At 34.9% G+C, this 19,268-nt stretch overlaps 1 protein-coding gene across 1 annotated transcript; it reads left to right on the top strand.

Moving 5' to 3' along the window:
• Positions 1–1,008: 1,008 nt before the first annotated feature.
• Positions 1,009–13,116, top strand: LOC138323089 (nose resistant to fluoxetine protein 6-like). The gene is made up of 15 exons (XM_069267436.1): positions 1,009–1,671; positions 1,800–1,945; positions 2,903–3,002; positions 3,475–3,571; positions 3,863–4,041; positions 4,401–4,568; positions 4,839–4,932; positions 5,598–5,690; positions 6,089–6,254; positions 8,419–8,498; positions 9,222–9,347; positions 10,397–10,523; positions 11,038–11,224; positions 12,312–12,454; positions 12,608–13,116. Exons 1-15 carry the CDS (start codon positions 1,125–1,127, stop codon positions 12,725–12,727), a joined length of 2,373 nt encoding a protein of 790 aa, XP_069123537.1. The 5' UTR covers positions 1,009–1,124; the 3' UTR covers positions 12,728–13,116.
• Positions 13,117–19,268: the final 6,152 nt, after the last annotated feature.

The raw sequence follows: 19,268 nt of genomic DNA, 5'->3' as shown, positions 1-19,268 counted from the left end.
ACAACATACTTGCAATATTCCACATGTGGATTGTTATGGGGCTGCCGACGTTAGCGAAAATGTTGCAGTCTTAACCTATTGATAGTTTCATATTTAGTGTGTGATATAAGACTATGTTTCAAGTAAGTGGTCTCATGATTTTACAACAGAAACGCACCGATGATCTACAAGTTGTCTTCTTGCTGCAGAACAGATGCTATTCCATCTTTCTATTGTTTGAGATGGAGATATTTCTTGTTGCGACCAATTTGATAACCAGCAAGTGTTTAGATTCAGTTCTAATTGATGAATGAATTCCATTTTGCTGAAAGCAAATCCTTATCTATTATATACCAAATGGCTGCTGTTTTGATATAATATTATGCGCTTGGCTTTAGTCTTTCGAAATCACTGTTCGGGTTTTCATTAACATGAAGAAAACATTCAATGATTTCAAATTCATTTATTTATGATTTCTGATACCATTTAATTTTTTCTCGTCTGTAAACTTGTGAATAGAAAGTACATTAAACCTTATTTTATTAGTATGATGTAAAAATGAGTGTCATTCTGTACAGGTTATCTCCTTTTTCGTTTCTGAGCGATGTCACTTTTTCCTAGCTTCAGTTATATATATTTCATTTAGAAATTCAATGTACAACACTGTATGCCTTAGCAATCCATCTGACCTTTGATGTTATATGATAATTATTTATCATGTCTGTATGCAGATTTCTGACAGACTAATGTTTTTTCCGTTGCTCAATTAAAAAATCCTTGTATCAAGTGTTAATTCAATTAACAAGTACTAGTATTATAAAGATAGACACCTCTAGTAAAACAAACAACAAAATACAGACCGGTGCTATATAACAGTTTAATGTGTCATCGTTACATACCAGAGTTGTGGAACTTCTTATCATGGGGGGGTAGTCGGCAGAATGACAACAATGTTATGTATAAATAAGGGCATCACGTTCTACAGGTAAATGTAGGACGATACCCTATAAATTATAAAATATTCTTATCCGTCGCCTCTACTAATATCAAAAGGGCCGCTTCAGGTTACAAGCGACTGTCAGTTATATAATTAGTCGCACCCAAGGGACAGCAAGGAAAGCAACTGCTTATAGATATCAAAGAAAATGTACACGCGTGCTCTCGTTTTAGTCGTATTGATGTCATGTTTAATTGGTCAAATGCTTTCTGATACTTCAACAAATAGCGCATTAACGGGAATTACTCATGTCAACAACAGCATTGTTTATGCTACTTCCGGTACCACAAGTGGGCCAGCACCTCCATCAAGCGGAGGCATCAACTCAACCGCAATTAGTTCAGCGGGAAAACAACTTTCAAAATATTGGCAGGCTTTACAAAACTCTCTTCTTCAAAATCCACAAATTATAAACAGACTTCAAAAACAGATAGGAAACTTCATTAAGGCTAACAATGTGTCGTTCCCTATTTCAATCCTGACACCAGAAAATCTACAGAAAGGTCTTCAGTTCCTAGGCCCTGTTGCTAGCAACCTACAAGGCCTTTCTCAGTTCGCCGGACAGCTCGCGAACATCCCAAACGAAATACGGAATTTCAGCAATGGATTGGAAGAAAATATCTCTCCACAGTGTTACGATCACTTACAGTTTATTGTTTCGGAACTCATGAAAAGGGAACAATGGGCAATCAAAAGTAAGTACAATGCATTTTATATTTATTACTTCTAAATCAACAGCATATAAGATAATATTGAGGTAAAAAAAATCTGAAGCAATCAATTAAGCAACAAAATTCAGGTCGATGATATGATTTAATTTCAGTGATAGATGCAGCAGGCAAAATTCAGTCGGGATTACTTGATGGTAACCTAGTGTGGACCGGATCTTACGACGAGTGTCTGGCGGTGCATGCCGGAAGATTTGATGGGAAGTACTGCACGGCCTCTCTACCACTTACAGACATATTGGTACGTCATATCCGGATACTTAAAGATTAAAAGTTATACAAAAATATTATTCGATGGAATTATTTATACATCCTTTATCCGGCCTAGATGGTCTTAAATAATGTCAGAAAATATCAATAACAAATAAATCTAAAAAGCGATGTATTATTAGTAAAGGACTATGTCTGGTTTAAGCGGGGTTTTTTACCCCAAAATTGGGCGGTTTTTTTTACCCCAAAATCAAATATCCTGCACATCTTTAATAGAAAAGGTACGATATTTATTGCATTGCAGCTGTATTTGTTATGGTAACCATCCTAAACATGCAAAAAAAAGATGAAAATGTGGATATTTAGTCAATTTTGGTCATTTTTTCATCTAGAAAGTATAGAGCGCATCTTTGAACATGTATATTTCTGCAAATATTAATCAAACAAACCTAAAGATGTGTCTGAGGTACCTACATATTCTGAATTAATGTAAGTTTGTTCTAGATTGCTCTCTTTTGTTCCTTAGACAAAAACTGTCAAAAAACAGGCAAAAATGTCAAGGTTTTAAAATTCCATGTATAAAAAACCTATGTATAAAGTCATACCGAGTCTTGTCAACAATTAGAAAAATACCGCAGTTACCCACAGTGACTTGTTATGAACAACTGTGTGTTTTTTCACAGTTGCCTCTCTAAAGGGAGAATGGTATTATCATAGATCAAATTTGAAGGTTTCCATTCCAAACTATAAAAAAGGGCACAACTAGGCAACTAACAAGGACAGAACATATCACTCATATGGTTGAACAAAGACCATTTCCATGTCTCCTGGAATAATATATCCTGCAGGAAATAACATCATGGTAAAATCACATCCATATGTTCTTCACTCAAACTGTATATTTATAACCATACACCATCAAATAATCAATTTGTTATTTTCCTCATTCCCAAAATGGTTATACATGAAAACTATTCTTCTTCTATAGGGATCATTAATACCTTTTCCCGGAGGCGTCACTGTGAAAATGGGGATTTGTATTCCTGATAGTTGTACTTCATTGGAATCAAAAACAGTGTTGGATCTATGTAAGTACATGTATATATGTCACAATAGCATATCGGCAGTATACTGAATTGAAACATTTTATTGTTAAACAACACAAATTGGATACGGTAGTAGCATATTAGAGGGTAAACCAAATACCATGTTGTTGGATGATGAAAATATTATCATATTATTGAAAAAGTACTTATTCCATGGCAATCAAAGCTGTAAATTGCCATTAATTAGGGCGTATATAAATTAGCGCAATTCGGTGGTTCAATACCGGATATACTCCGTTATACAATTTAGCGCTGTACATGAACTATCGCTTAAAAGAATAAAACTATTGCTAAAATAAGTACGTTTACAGTTACATAGAGAGGAAAATAACATGTTTATAATTTGGAGCTTTTTAGGCTCCACAGTACCGAAACGAAAACTTTACATCGCTCCTACAATCAATTTAGGAAGGATTCGTTAGTAAATAATGTACATTTATTGTCATACTCGCAGTGCTTGGAATGGTACCACTTGGAAAAACTAAACTCAAAACATCCTCAGTTGAATGTTCAGAACCTCTGGAGTACGACGCTGTCAGTACAGCCGGATTGTGAGTATGACGTCATTATATATTCCTATGACGTTTCGGTGTGACATCACTGTGAGGAATTGACCCAAAAAAGAAGAAATGAAAAGTAATTCTTGTTCTATATGATTTTTTATAAACAACTACTTCTAATGCAACGTTGCATGACATGATACTATGAACGACGATGAGTAGTCAGCCAATCTTGACGCTCGCAAACAAATGACGTCACAAATAATACCTACGCGCAAGTGCAGATATTTTTGTAACATGTAAAAGCAGAATAGTGATTGTTCTGACATCGTGTTATTCCAGTGTCGTGTGTGGTGTGATTGGTACCCTCATGTTGTTGTCGACCATATTCGATGTCGTTTACCATCAGTGCCAGAAAATCTCAAACGAGAGGGAATCAGGACAGAATGGGGTACTCGGATATAGCAATAATAAAGTTGATGAAGACGTTCAGGACAAACCTAAAAAACCAAAACAGCCAGGTATTTGTTACATTTCAAATGGAGTACTTACCAAAGCTTACAAATAATGCAATTTTGTGATAACTGTTTCTTGCGATGAGATGATGATGAGGTGAGATTTAAAACGACGTTTTTAAATTCATACTGCATAATCTAATTCAAACCAAAAATAAACCAATAAAATGTATGTCTACAAGGTGCAAAGTTTACTTTAAACCAAAAATTCACTTACATAAATTTATGTCTACTAGGCAATGTTGTTGTGTACCGTCATACCAGCAATAGTTAATATAATGGATTCAACATCAATATGAATTTGATCTTCATCAGTAATTTGCGAGTGTTAATGATCCATTTTGACTTGATGGTTTTATTTTAAGGTATTTTGACAAGGTTGGCCATGTCGTTTTCTGTTTATACCAATGCCAAGAAGTTGATGAGCACAGAACAAGCAGGTGGCTCTCTCGGCGCCATCAACGGAATTCGGTTTCTCAGTATATCCTGGGTGGTCCTAGGACATGCATTTGCTTTTGGTCGGGATCAAATGTGTGAGTACCTAAACCTTATATTCGAAGTATAATTTGCCGACAGTTGTAAATTCTGTTACATAATTAGTGTAGCCTTGAAACCCAGTGTTGTTGTAGAGGTCATAATTTCCCCTGTATTTTCAAATGTGATGTCTTGTAACGAAACATGGACAATTGAAATATGCTTAACTGATAGTATCTATTTTTTATCTAGCAATCTTTCCTCTAGTGGTTTACGTGTTTCTAAACTTACAGCCATATGTTTGACCTATTGGTGATTGTCTAATTCAGTAAACCAGACGCACATTCCGGAATTCTTTAACGACTGGACATCCATGGTTATAGTAAATGGCTTACTGTCTGTTGATTCCTTCTTCACTCTCAGGTACTTAGTATCTAATGTATACATGGTTTTGTCTTAATGTCGTTTGACGAATGATGAAAGACTTTCACGTATAAAGAAATGACTGAATGACGTGAAAAAATATTAATTAAAATTCATTATGAAATAAAGTATAGAAAAATATCACTGATTTTTTACAACAGAATTGGTTTCGTTCATTAGGTTTTTAAAAAGCCTTAGTAATAGCTAGAGTCGTGTTAATTCTGTTGCCATGTGTAATTTGTCTTATGTTTTTGGGGGGCTGCGGTATATTCATATTGTGCCTCTTTGCATTTATTATTGACAGAAGACCTGTAAGTAGGTTAGAGAAATGAATTTATTACAGAAGGTTTTTGTGTGAAATTTTACTAAATATTCGTGTCGGAAGAGCTTCAGTTTGAAACAAAAGAGAAGAGTTGTAAAGTGAGAAGGTAGTGACTTGATAGAGATATCATTACGATGTCGTCACTGCAGACCGCTATAACGATAACACTGTTAAGGAAGAAATTTCAGTAAGATCAGACTACAAAATGTGTATTTGTGTTGCGGTATTCAGAAAAAGGTCTCCTTAGTTTCTGGGTGATATTGTTTATCACAAACTGTTTACTTCCTAACTCTAATTTCTTCATAATACCTGTATATGTAAGTCCATATTGTATTGTTGACAGTGGATTACTGGTATCTTACCTGTTCATGAAGGAGATGAAAAGGGAGAAGGGACGAATCAACTGGTTCATGTTCTACTTCCATCGTTTCTGGAGGTTAGTATAAGATATGAAAGGATATTCTTTTACTAACTATTTATCACTGAACCATATGACATTTACTTATAAAATCCATGATTGCCCCAATAAAATGTCGCATTCTATTTTTTTATTTGAAGACATTTCGTCGTGATATTTCTTTTTAAATCTCAGATATATGCTTTTAAACTCGCATTGTCAGCTTAGAAAAAAATCAACTCCTACTTGTAAAAAGCGTCTCCGTTATGTAATGGGTCTAAAACGAAAAACTTGTTGAGCCTTCCTGAAATGAAACAAAACATAGACTTGTTCTAATAACTAAAAACACACTATTATTTTCCTTCCCTTTTCCATGATTACAATACAATTTAATTAAACCCTTGGTGATATATCATATGTTACCCTGTCTACCCCAGACTAACCCCTGTCTACATGTTGGTGGTGTTTCTGGATACCTCACTCATCCCTCACCTTGGAGATGGACCTTTCTTTAGTAACGGTGGTCCGGATACGATTTCTTGCCGAACCACGTGGTGGGCAAACCTCCTTTATATCAACAATTTTGTAAAGGGCGGCGTGAATGTAAGGCAATATTAAAAATCATTGGTGTAAATATTTGACAAACATTTAATTAATATAGGTGTGTAAATCTGATCGCAACTACACTATCATCAATGAACTGCAGACCTTGTGTATATATTCTTTATCTTTATTCTGGATTTATTTGCTCAACATTTTCGTAACAAAACTGCTAATGAACATTCTCATACAGATAAAATATATACTGTTTTGGAATATCCCTATATATAGAGAATACATGGTTAGTATCTTACAATACAAGGTTTATTTTGGTGCAAGACTTAGGAAAGCCGAGATGACGAGGCTTTGCCGAGTCATCTCGGCTTTCCGTGTCGAGCACCAAAATAAACCTTGTATTGTAAGATACTAACCGTGTATTCTGTTTATCCTGCAACCATTATAGCATTCAAACGAAAGCAAATTGACAGTTATTTACTTGGTTTCGTTCGAAGCGAGACACTTCTTTGATGCGGAGGTAAAGATTCATTCACTAAACGGAATAAGAGTGTAATCCCTTTTACTGCCGTGGGAAATAAATAAGCGCATTCGCAAACAGTACCCGTAATTCTATTCAGCTTGATATATCACTGAAACAAAATAAAAATACTCAAAAAACACTCAATACTCATTAAAGAATTATTTTACAATACATACCTTTGCCATGAGCAAAGAAAAAGACGACACCGCCATTCGAGATTTTCGATATCGTAAAAATGACGTCATTCCGATGAATGTGACGTAACGTTTTAGCGGGACTGAATGACGTTTCATTCACCGGAAGGTTCAAGTTCTGGGTCAAGTTAGAAAAAGTGCCGTTAGATATGGAACAAATTCACGTGATCGCATTGACGGATAAAGCATTTCGTATTGACGGATAAAGCACAAGTTTATCCGGCAGTAGTTATCGGTCAGTATGTGGGACAGTTGCAGGATAAATACATTTTCATATTCTCCGTTGTCAAGTATGAGAACAATAATATTTACTCGTGTAATATTAATGAAAATATCATATTTATCTTTAGAAATGATCATTATTTTATAAAAGATTTCGATCAAAATTATATTATGCCTAGATGTTTCAAATATTGGTCTTTTCATGACAAATTAACATTTTTACAAGTCTATTCTCTAAAAAAATACAACAATTTTAATTCAAATATCAATGACAATATCCCCACAGGCTGGATTGACTTAAACCATTGACTATCCAATAACCTGACTGACTTGTCAATTTCCATTTTTATCTTTGGTTTGGTTTACAAAGTTTAACGTCTACAGCAATGGTCATTTGCGGACGGCCTCACATGTTTGCGATGTGTTGCGGTGTGTGGATGCAATGGTTTAAGATGCTGCGGTATATTCATTTCGTGTTGTGTCTCTTTGCAATAGGGGAAACTCTTATTCATTATATACTGGTATATGTGAGGTATACGGCCTTCACACATGTCTGTTTATCCTTCAAGTACTAAACAAATTTGTACGTTATAGCATGCATAAATAATCATAGCTTCCGACGTGGTACAACCATAAAGGAAACCTTACCCTCTATGTCCATAGCAATGATCGAATGAACAACTTAGGAAAGTTTGGTATCAATATTGTTTGATCGAATGAAAAACTTATGAAAGTTTGGTATCAATTAGAATAGGCAATGTACACATGATGCACAAAACACTTCAACTATATCTTACTTCTGTGATACTATATAACACAAAATAACAGGGCCCAGTTTCATGAACATTCCTTAAATCTAAGAAATCCCTTCACTTAAAATTCTCTATAAGAAAGCATTACAGATTTTAAGGAAGGTTCTTTGACTTCTGATTAATTCCTTAGCGTATGTAATGCTTTTCTATTGGGAAATTTAAGTTCAGGAATTCCTTAAATTAATGGATGTTCATGAAACGGGCCCAGATACTGCAAACGTACATATTTAGCGCTAACATGATCAATATTGATTTTGCGTTAAAATTCGATTACACCGGAATAAGAACGTTTATGGAAGCTTCTATAGTAGACCTGCAAAGAAAGGATATCGTATGTAAATAATCCAAAGTTTTATTTCAATTTTCTTATCTTGTGTACTTTGAGCATTATTCGGCATGTACTAAATGTATTAAGTATTAAAATATGTAATTTTGTAATAATTGCATTGCTTTGTTCGTAGTGTTTCGGTGCAGCGTGGTATCTGGCCAACGACATGCAGTTCTACGTAGTTAGCCCACTCCTCCTGGTGCCGTTATATTTGTAAGTATATAACGTCATTTCTCAAAATTACCCCCATGATGACGGGCTTTTAACGTTACAATAAAAAGAAAAAAAGATAAATGGATTCTTTGTGATAAAATACATGTATGGATCAAATTTTCCTTACATTGATTCTCCTAGTAAGACATCGGTAACGTGATGCTACCTAAATTGGTACAATTGGTACAACATTCTACATATAGATGTTTTCAGTTTTAATTTCATGATTTGTTTACTTGTCAGCAGTGGTGCGTCTATTTATAAATTGAGAGTTTTGAAGCATGTCCGGTCCAGCCCTGTGTTTCAGCAGGTTTGAGTACCCAAAATGGTACACCTCCTAAATTTGATTTCATCAGTAAATGTCTAGACACGATAAAAATGTTTGAACTTATTTAAGAAAAATGCAAAGATTTTTTAGTTTAATTAAGTCACATATCTCACATATCTGTCGAAAGTGTGTTTTAAAATATATGGTGTTTTTAGGATTGTTCAAGACAGTTACTATCAGTTTAGATTGTAAACTGAAAATTCTGCTTCCTATATATTAAAAGTGTGCCAATTTGGGTAGCGTCATGTTATACCTCGGCCCTTTTCCTTCGTTAGTTTGGTAATATTATTTCTTTAATCGGCAATGAATTTAAGACTTTGTACATTATCATGTCCGTCTAATACAATATCCTATATTTAAAACACTTACTCATATGCTTATCTTAAATATTTCAGTTCCAAGAAGATCGGTCTTGCGGTCAACGCCTTTGCCCTGTTGGTAATCACCATAGCAACAGCGGCTGTGTCTGCCCATTTCGAACTTCTACCTACGCTGCTCTCGACCGACGCCGCCGCTGTTATGTTTGTATAGTCTATCATATATATAACTCAGAAGACAACTTTTCATAACTTTTTTTTCAATATTTTGCTACTAAATTATTTTGCTTTTATTCTTCACATTTCTCACCAGTTCGTAATGTTTACCCCATTGTTTCGATTTGGTTTATTAAACACAACATAGGCGGATACAGAGGAGGGGTCCAAGGGTCCCGTTTTTAACATTTAAAATTAAAACCTGCATTATTAAAATAACATTTATTATGCACATTTATTTTTTTCATAATTATTATATTTATTAAACAAAATGTTTATTTCCGGATTTTACGCATGGCTGTTCTGTATGTAACACGAAATTTCCGAATCAGTGGCCGGTTTAAAATATATGCAGGTTGGTCTAAAATCACGCGTCCAATGTGCGGGTTTAGATCAGTTGTACCGATACGAATCTTTGTATCTGTAATGGAACCAGTACAAGGTACGCGCATGTTCCTTTGACTTTGTTTACCTTGAAAGTACAACTGGAGAGAGCAATGCAAAGTTCATTTGTCAAAGGAACATGGCGGTTATTTAGCTAAAGGTATGGTGCTGTATCTTGCTTGTAATGCGAATAAGTTGTATATATATGCCTAATTTTGTAAGGAACATGTTCACACGTTACAACAGTCATGTTCTAAACCTGAGCATAGCCAGCTCTTGTAAATTGACCACTATAAGGAATATGACCGACACAATCAATTTCACGTTTCTGATTTTTATCATTATTATATACTCCCGAAAGGGCATAAGAGTTTGGAGAGGAAGATCGCGCAAAGGACACTCCAAGCGAAGACAAGGAAACTTGTCGGACTGTGTGGTTCAAATATGCAATGGAAAATAAACACCAACCCTCAAAAAGTCTGTATCCGCCTATGCATAATGCCCAATTAAAAGCTACATGTATGTTAAATTAAGGACGCTCTGCAGTGTGTCTCTTTTCTTTTGCCCATTTTATATGTCGAAGCAGGTCCACCACAATGGCTTCTTTTCTAGCGCTGTGTGATAGAGACAATGCGTGTGTACATTTTTTTCAGGAAGGAATACCATCACTATTCATACGACTACTACATGGTTCCTTGGTGTCGTATGGGACCGTACATCGTCGGTATAGTAGCCGGCTATATCATCTACCGGACTAACGGACAGTACAAAATACAAAAGGTGGGTTTATAAAAAATTGGGTTTTTTTTTTTTTGTTTTTTTTTTTTAAAACAACATTTAATGCCCCAGACATGTTATACATCTGAAGGCTTTCAAGGCTAGGGCCTTGAAGTCAGCCTTAAAATTTATATATACAATGTATACAAATATAAATCTTTCGTTGTCTATTTCTAATAAAGGATAGCAAAAAACTTAAATCATGTCGCTGTCATAGAAATATCAACATAAAAATGTAGTTTACTGGCATGTGATTGTATCAACATATACTCGTATAATTCTAATTGTACAACACGGCAAGAGACTACTGATCTAGTGAAACATATTAGAAGTGGTGTAAATATCATATAAATATTGATCATTCATTTATATGAAAACTTAATCTAGATCGCAATACGTTTTACACTACTGGAAGGTTATATAAGGAATATGATGTCAGATGATTTGCATATTTACAAGAGTTTAACCTTCTCATTTGGGTTTTTATGGCTGTGCTTGCTGATTTGTGTATTTACAGGAGTTGAACCTTCTCATTTGGTTTCTTATTGCTGTGCTTGCTTGTGTTGTGGTCTATGGAGTTTACGGTCCTGTAAATGGAAGCCAGTGGGACAATGGTATCGCGGCGCTTTACAACGGCGTACACCGCTCTGTGTGGGGACTTTGCCTTTGTTGGGTTATCTTCGCCTGTGTCACTGGTAACGGAGGTACGATTTGAATCAGGTGTACTGTTGATGTTACTTGTGATATGAAACATTAAGCTATACAGTTTCAGCAAGTAATATCGAACTAAGAATATATCGTACGCTCTACATCATACGTCATGTGCTAGACAAGAGGCCCATGGGCCTTAAAGGTCACCTGAGTTAGAATATATAATGAAACAAATTAAAGACATATAAACACTATATGCTGGGCCTTGAAGTTGGTCAGTGATTTATAATTTGACGTTTTAGACTATGAAGATTATTTGCTTCCATCAAACCTGTGAACTTAGAAGTATTTTCTGAAATTTTAATCATTTTGACCCTGTTTGGTCCTGCCCCTCTGGTCCCCCAGGGGGTCATCGAGGACTGATATGGATGTTAAAATGCTATATCTTAGGCTAATAATTCTAACCAAGTTTGACTCATTTCCTATGAAAATTGATCAAAAAATGCTCATTAATGTGTTTTTCCTATATAAACTATAGTAAACTTGACCCCCTCCCCAAGGGGAAACATGAGACCCCAGGGTCATATAATTCACATTTTTTATAAAACACCTTTAGACCTTTCCATCTATAATTATTTGATTCTACTATTTCCAAAATTTTAGAAGAATATTTTTGAAGTTTTAGCCTATTTGACCCTTTTTTAGCCCCACTCCTCTACCCCCAGTGGGTCGGCCAGGACCATATTGATTTGATATGAAAATGCTATCTCAGGCTAATAATTCTTACCTAGTTTGACTCATTTCCTATGAAACTTGAGCATGAAATGCTCATAAATGTGTTTTTTCTATATAAACTATAGTAAACTTGACCCCCTCCCCAGGGGAAACGCGAGACCCCAGGGTCATATGTAAATTGTTTACGGACATACGACGGACGACGACGGACAAAAGTCGATTAGAATAGGTCACTATTCGTCTCAGGTGACCTAAAAAGCTTTAAACTACGTGAATTCAATGATAGAAAATGAAAATTATAAAACAATAAAAAAAGAACATCGAATATGTATTTTATTAATAATGATCAACAGTACGGTCCTTGCCATCTTAAATCCACTTTGCTATTATACATTTTTCATCTAGGTATCATAAACGACTTTCTGTCCTGGAAACTGTTCGTTCCTCTTGGCAGACTGAGCTATTGCATATACCTGACCCACGTCCTTGTCCTTTTTTACTACTTCCAAACAATGCGACATCCATTTTATGGCACAAATCTTGAATCCGTAAGTATATGCTTAGTCTATCGATTAAAACATTAGTAACTAACATTAACTTACATTTTACATCTTCGTTAATACAACATCAATATTGAATATCCCATTGTCTTATACAGTGTTCCAATAGGATGCCTTTGATAACGTTTTTATTTATTTCAGACTTACATCTTCCTAGGATCCCTGGTCCTCTCCATTCTGACAGCCATTGTTGCCACGCTGGCCTTCGAAACTCCAATGATGGTTATCGAGAAAATAGTTTTCAGACGGGACAGGAAATAAATGATGGACAATATTTATTCAATTATTTTATGGGATATAAGTGGAAATAATTCTGTAATAAATAAGTGACGTGAAGCAGAAGGAAACGACATATAAATTATATATTAATCATTAGATTTTAACCAGTGATGTATTCCTAAAAAAGATTCTTTTTGTGTAAAGGTACATTGTGATCCAGGTTTCTATACAACCGCGAAAATATACAGTGTTTGTAAATGTTCATCGTAATTATTGTATTTACGCCACTGAGTAATCTCGAAAATTGGTAACATCAAATGATTGAAATCAACGTAAGAAACGTCACAATATTTTTTATTCATATTTGTGATAATTGATTCTCACATCTTCTAGATATATCTACCTGTGTAATAAATGCCATCTATATGCGTTCAGAGTGTAAGAGTAATAAAATCTATTACCAGTAAGGGTCCGAGATCGGGTTATCTCCGCCAAGATTTTGTAACATAATACCAACCGAAGCGTTAGCCGAGGTTGGGATGTTACAATATCTTACAGGTAATATATTAGTTTTAGTTTCTATTTCTATAACAAAGTGTTTTGGTACATCAATAGTGTCCTGTACTATATATGCATTTGTTAATGTGACATCGTCTCTTATATCTGATGATATGTAACACTAGTGATCCCATATTATCTGTAAGAGGCGACTAAATGTGGGATCAAATCTTTTCCTTCCTTCCCAAATGACTTTATACTTCCTAACATCTCTCTCAACACTGACTCACTTTTGGACTTGATTGGAGTTCTCGGTCCTGCGAGGAAGGTTCTGAGATCTCTCCCCTGGCCCTTCTTCCTACACTGTTAGACGACGTCACTACATCGGCGTCATGAAACAAAATAATCTCTGATCCAGCCATATCTGTTATGCTATATTTAATACAGCATCCAACAAATTATGTACTCGATATCGATTGAAATTAGGATATAAAACAACACAAAACGTATATGGAGTCGAAACAACAACTGATTATATGTATTCTAAGTTAAAAGAAACAAATAGTTACGGGTTTGAGCTCGGTTGACACGAATGCCATTAATGAAGTGTAATTTACTTAGTTATCTGAAAGAATATCACAATAGATTTGCCACATCATATGCTATTTTTAATATATATATATATATATTGTCTGTTCAAATTGGCGGCAAAATTGAAAAAGGTAAGCTTATAAAGAACATGTATCCATACGTGAAAGTAATTTAGGCTATGATTAGATATCTATAGTGAGGTGATACTACACTATATATCATTTGTCAGTCTTTGATGACACCTTTCAGATAGTTACATGCTGTTTAATCCGAGAGCCTTCGGACGCATACAGAAATCAACATTATACTACCTTATTTAACATTTCCTGTCACCAAGTGTTAAGGATCTTATTTTCGATTTGCGGATGGGTTTCGACAACCTATTATCATCTGTGAACATAAAACATCCTACTGCTATATTTTAAAGAAAGATTCAACAATGTGGAATATTTCAAAAGCACAGCTAAAGCCAAGAGATATCCCTTAATATTTTTTAACTTCAATATAGTCATTTATTAATAAACATTTGAAAATATTCATTAGAGACTAGGATACATGAAGAAATTCCAAACATGCGGCTAAAAATTGAAAAAAAATAGATCATGATCGATACAGATAATAGGTTATTATGTGAACTGACTATTTAATTCATATAATCAGATATCAAGCAAGAGCCACATAAGACTGTTAGCTAACGTTATAGATGGAACTGTCACATGTAAAGAGCATTACAATGCTGATTTGGTATGTATGACTGTTTGGTAGACCAAGGTACGGGAATTGCACCACCGGGCCGACATCAACAGTCTACCTGTGTACGGGTCGGATTATTTATTATTGATAGCCTATGCCAATTAAGGGCTTTATAAATGTAGAGCTCCTGTCAGCTGGAATTCCGCTATCTCATCTATAAAACAGATAATTACCTGGTGGTAGCGGCGGATGCTGGGGACAGGACGGGGTTGTCATTGTTTGAATAATCCCTATAAATTAATATTTCTCTACGTATATGTATTATGTAAATGAATTATAGTCATACTTTCATAGTCTAGCTGTTTACACCCTAACAGAATTGTTCAGAAAAAAGACATATAGACGATAAGCGGATAAACTACACTATACACCATGTAACTAAAGAAGGTTAAATAATAAAGCCAACCACATTATCAACTGGGTATTTCATTAAACATTGCCTTTTTGTCTCGGTCCATACGTCCTAATTACAATTGCATCTACATTGCACATGAAACGAATTGGCGTAAGCCTCATGATTATGCTATATTGCATAGCTGTCTCGCCTTGCGGGTATGTATTGATTCTGATGCGTTGTGTTTACGAGCACAACATCATATTTTTTCAGAGAAAATGACGTGAATTTGGCTCACAAAATAATGACGTCACACTTAATACTATCCGCAAGAGCAGATAACTCTGTGATAAAGGAAGACAGAATAGTCCGTATTTAATGTATAGATATCTGCCATATATTCTCTATAATCCTACACATCAGTTGTCAATTACTTATGGCACTGGATGGTTCTATCAGCTCAATGATCGGATTTCTGCCCGAGGCAAAAATTCTCGGTGGAATGTTTTTAATCCTGATACATCTTCCTTGGAATTTGTCAATCAATGCAAAACCCAATAAAGCATCAGTGTTCGTTATGTTTATGTATTGGTAGGATGATGGTGATATATCATCAGCGCTATAGATATGCAAATAGCGTGACCGTTTAAAATTCTAAAATGACGCAAAATCAAACAAGCAACATTATAAAAGATAATTACATAAAACCCTAGTAGTTTGTTACGAAATCACTAGCACAGAACGGTTGAACAACCTACTAAATGATAAGGTGGACATAATGAAAATAATCATATATTGGAATACGCAAAATTGGTTGCTATGTTGTAATGTACAAAAGCAATCTAGGACAGGTAAAGGGTGACAACCTCAAGTGTAATCCCATCATCTCCGCAGAAGGTAAAGTCAGCCTGAGACATGCGACTATCCCACACCTACGACGAAATAAAGATTGGTCCAAGGAAAGGTTCTCTAACCGACAAGTACTCGGGAATTTACTTGGAATAACAACAATCAGACAGACTGACGAGGATTTGTTTTATTTTGCTGTAGGTTTTATCCCTCTAAAAGACTTTGTCTGTTACCCACATTATTCATACCATTACCTTGTTCATTTTTGTTAAATTAAACTCCTATTAACAGCCAGGGGCATTTAGGGACGGCCTCCCATGTATGCGGTGTGATGCGCGTATGAGGTGTGTGGTACGTGTTTTGATAGACTGTGGTATATTTGGTCGTTTTTTGCTTTGGACATCATTGCATAATGTTTTCAAAGAGTGATGTGACGAAGTACACTGTACAACTGCATTCATACCCCAATAGAAAACAAAGAAAGAAAACCAGACAAAAAAACATCCAGAAAAGTAGACTCACATGCAAGTCATGTTCAACCAACCGTCAACACATACTTTGTATGATATGGACATTGCGTCATATCAAGAAAAAAACATATATTGTTCTTAAGTAAACTTCAAAAAAGTATTTGACTGTTTAGCGAATAGAATTATGGAAATAGGTTCAACAAAGATACAATACCTGAACAAGTACTAATTAACTTACTTGCTCACACGAAAGCGTGTGTCAAGAAAGGAAATAAACTATCAGGATTATTTGATTGTAATGTTGGCCTAACACAATGTGAAAATTTGTCACCAATTTTGTTTCAACTTTATCTAAAAAAAAGATGCCAGCAGTCTCCAAACTATAGAAAGTCAGTGTTATGATAATGAATCACTTATCTTGTATGTTGATGACACCGTTATTTCGCCCGTGGTCAGTATAATGTGACCGGGTGGGGTGTGTTTCTTGGTGTCTTCGGCAGCACGCTTCAGTGATATAGCAATATAAAAAGAGCAATAGTTCCACTATATATGAAGACACATCACGAACATACCGCAGTCTCCCAAAACACGCACAACACACTACATACACACTACACACCGCATACATTGGAGGAAGTCCTTACATGGCCCTGGATGTTTTCTATGAACAATTAAAAATATTTGAATATTTAACAGATATGGTCATTTTATTAAAAAAAATAATGGTACCTTCATTAAAGCAAAAATCAACTTAGCGGAACAGACGAGAAAGGCTTTATTTGCTGTTTACAAATGAGTAAGAATATTTCGTTGCACTGACACTATTGTACAACATTTGAAGTACGTGGTTTAGAGAATATGACTTATTGAAAAATTCACTTGCAAGTATGTAAGCATGTTTTGATTTTGGGATGTAGACCACCAAATTATACGGTCTATTGAAAGTTAGGTGTTTTGGTATAATTTACAGTTACATGTAAGTTGAAATTTGAGTTTCAAATGGATTAATTTTGTCCATGGAAAATTTAAAAAGGAATTTACAGGAATCTTGTACATAGAACAAAATATATTTTAAACTTAACATTAAACAAAGATTTCGGGATCAATTTATTAAAAATTGTTTAACGATATAGATTTGTCAACAACTAAAGGGAAAATGTATAAAAATTTGTGGTTTTCAAATGGAGAAATGTTTATTGGAATTGAAGGAGAAAGATAGAAAAAAAAATGTTAAATTCTGTACGTCCAAACCGAAGGACGCTAGGAAGAAAAAAAAAAGACACTATCTCAAATTTGGTCACCGTTTATGGTGCAATGCTATGGTTGAACAACGTGATCTCGTATTATATCTTTGTTTTCTCCGATTTCCTTACAAATTTGTCTTATCTTGAAAATTGTTTGCGTGTTTGATGATTAAATAAACGCTGTATGCTGTGTGTTGCGTGTATAATGTGCGGGTGAATGTTTTGGGAGATTGCAGTATATTCATGTTGTGTCTTCTTGTATTGTGAAACCATTGCCCTTTTTATAGTGCTATACCGCCGAAGCAACACTCAGCACCCGGTCACATTATACTGACAACGGGCGAATCACTGGTCCCATTCCCTTAATGCTGAGCGCTAAGCAGGAGCAGAAACTGTCACTTTTATAGACTTTGGTGTGTATCGGTCAGGGGACAGAACCCAGAGCCTTCCTCACAGTTGCGAACGCTCCACAGAAGGTCAAAAGTAAGGCGATGTCAATAAAGGCGTTGGGAAGAGAGAACAGATAAAATCCTAATCTAGTCCCATTTTACGATCATGCAATAGGCGCAATTAACGTCCTACCTGCAACGCAACTAACCTTGAAGACGTTGATGAAACCTTAATAAAATAAAAACTCGTGCACAGGAATCAGAACCCTAATCACTCAAAGCTATTAAGTGATGAGCATTAAATGGAAAATGTTTCGCAAACAGGCTGAGGAAGAGGGAAAAGAATATAAACCAAAATCAAGGAAATTAACAAAAATCCCATTACATATTGATGAAGGGATTATACAAATCAAAATTGCTTATTACTGTAGTTTCACATTTCAATATTTATGACTAAAAACCAAACACATTTCTTCCAAAAATGTTGGGAATATTTAGCCGACTGTGTCAGTGATCATGAGATAGCACTAAAATTTGACAAGAGTATCACTATCATCAGGAAAAAACAAGAATGTAGCGCAACCTCCCAAAACACACACACGAACTCAAGGCATGTAACACATCAAATACGGATAGGACTAATGGTTTTGTTGATTTTTTTTATCTTATTTACGTATCACACAGTTTCACATACCTCATAAATCTTCCGCACTAAGCACGGGTACATTGTCCCCAAAATGGAAAAGTGAATTGTGAAAAGGTAAATTACTTAGTTCATATAAATCATTTCTTGTGAGTGTTATGTAGTCTTATCTGTCCATTCCTTTACATTTCATTATAACAGAAACAAATCAATATCATCAAATTATAATTTTTACATTAGAATGTGCATTTTCTTTAAAAAGCATTAAACGTTAAGAAATGTTTCTTAGGTCATGATTTCTGTAATGTTTTCCGATCAAAAAGAACGTTTGGAACGTTGATAAAAATTGGGCATGGTGTATCTTACTGCTAACATAATGAATATGGTAATGGACACTATTGAAAGACAGAAATGGTAATTAAGTGTATGATTGTCGTTTTTTAGATGAAACAACCATTGGTGATTAAGTGACTTTAATGATAGATGAAAAAGTCCATGTATTACTATAAATGGTTCGAGGTCTCTTTCTAAAATAAATTAACTTATAGAATGTCACCTCGTTGAGTATTGTTGGTTGTGTTATTGATAGAGATACCTGTACTTGAGTTCTGAGGTCTAAATCGTTACTTTATTATTCGTTGGCTATAAAACACACATCAGAATTTTTACAAAACAATACACCATATCGATTGTCTTTGTTGTACATGTAAAGGTAAGTATTGAAAATAACCACATTGATCCGATATATACTGTGAATCAATTGATTTTCCTCGTAAGGTCCTGAATTATTTGGTATCAATTAGTTTCGAATG

This window comes from Argopecten irradians, chromosome 5 (genome assembly GCF_041381155.1).
Source record: "Argopecten irradians isolate NY chromosome 5, Ai_NY, whole genome shotgun sequence".
NCBI classification, from domain to species: Eukaryota; Metazoa; Mollusca; class Bivalvia; order Pectinida; family Pectinidae; genus Argopecten; species Argopecten irradians.
This window is presented reverse-complemented; position numbering and strand designations above follow the sequence as displayed.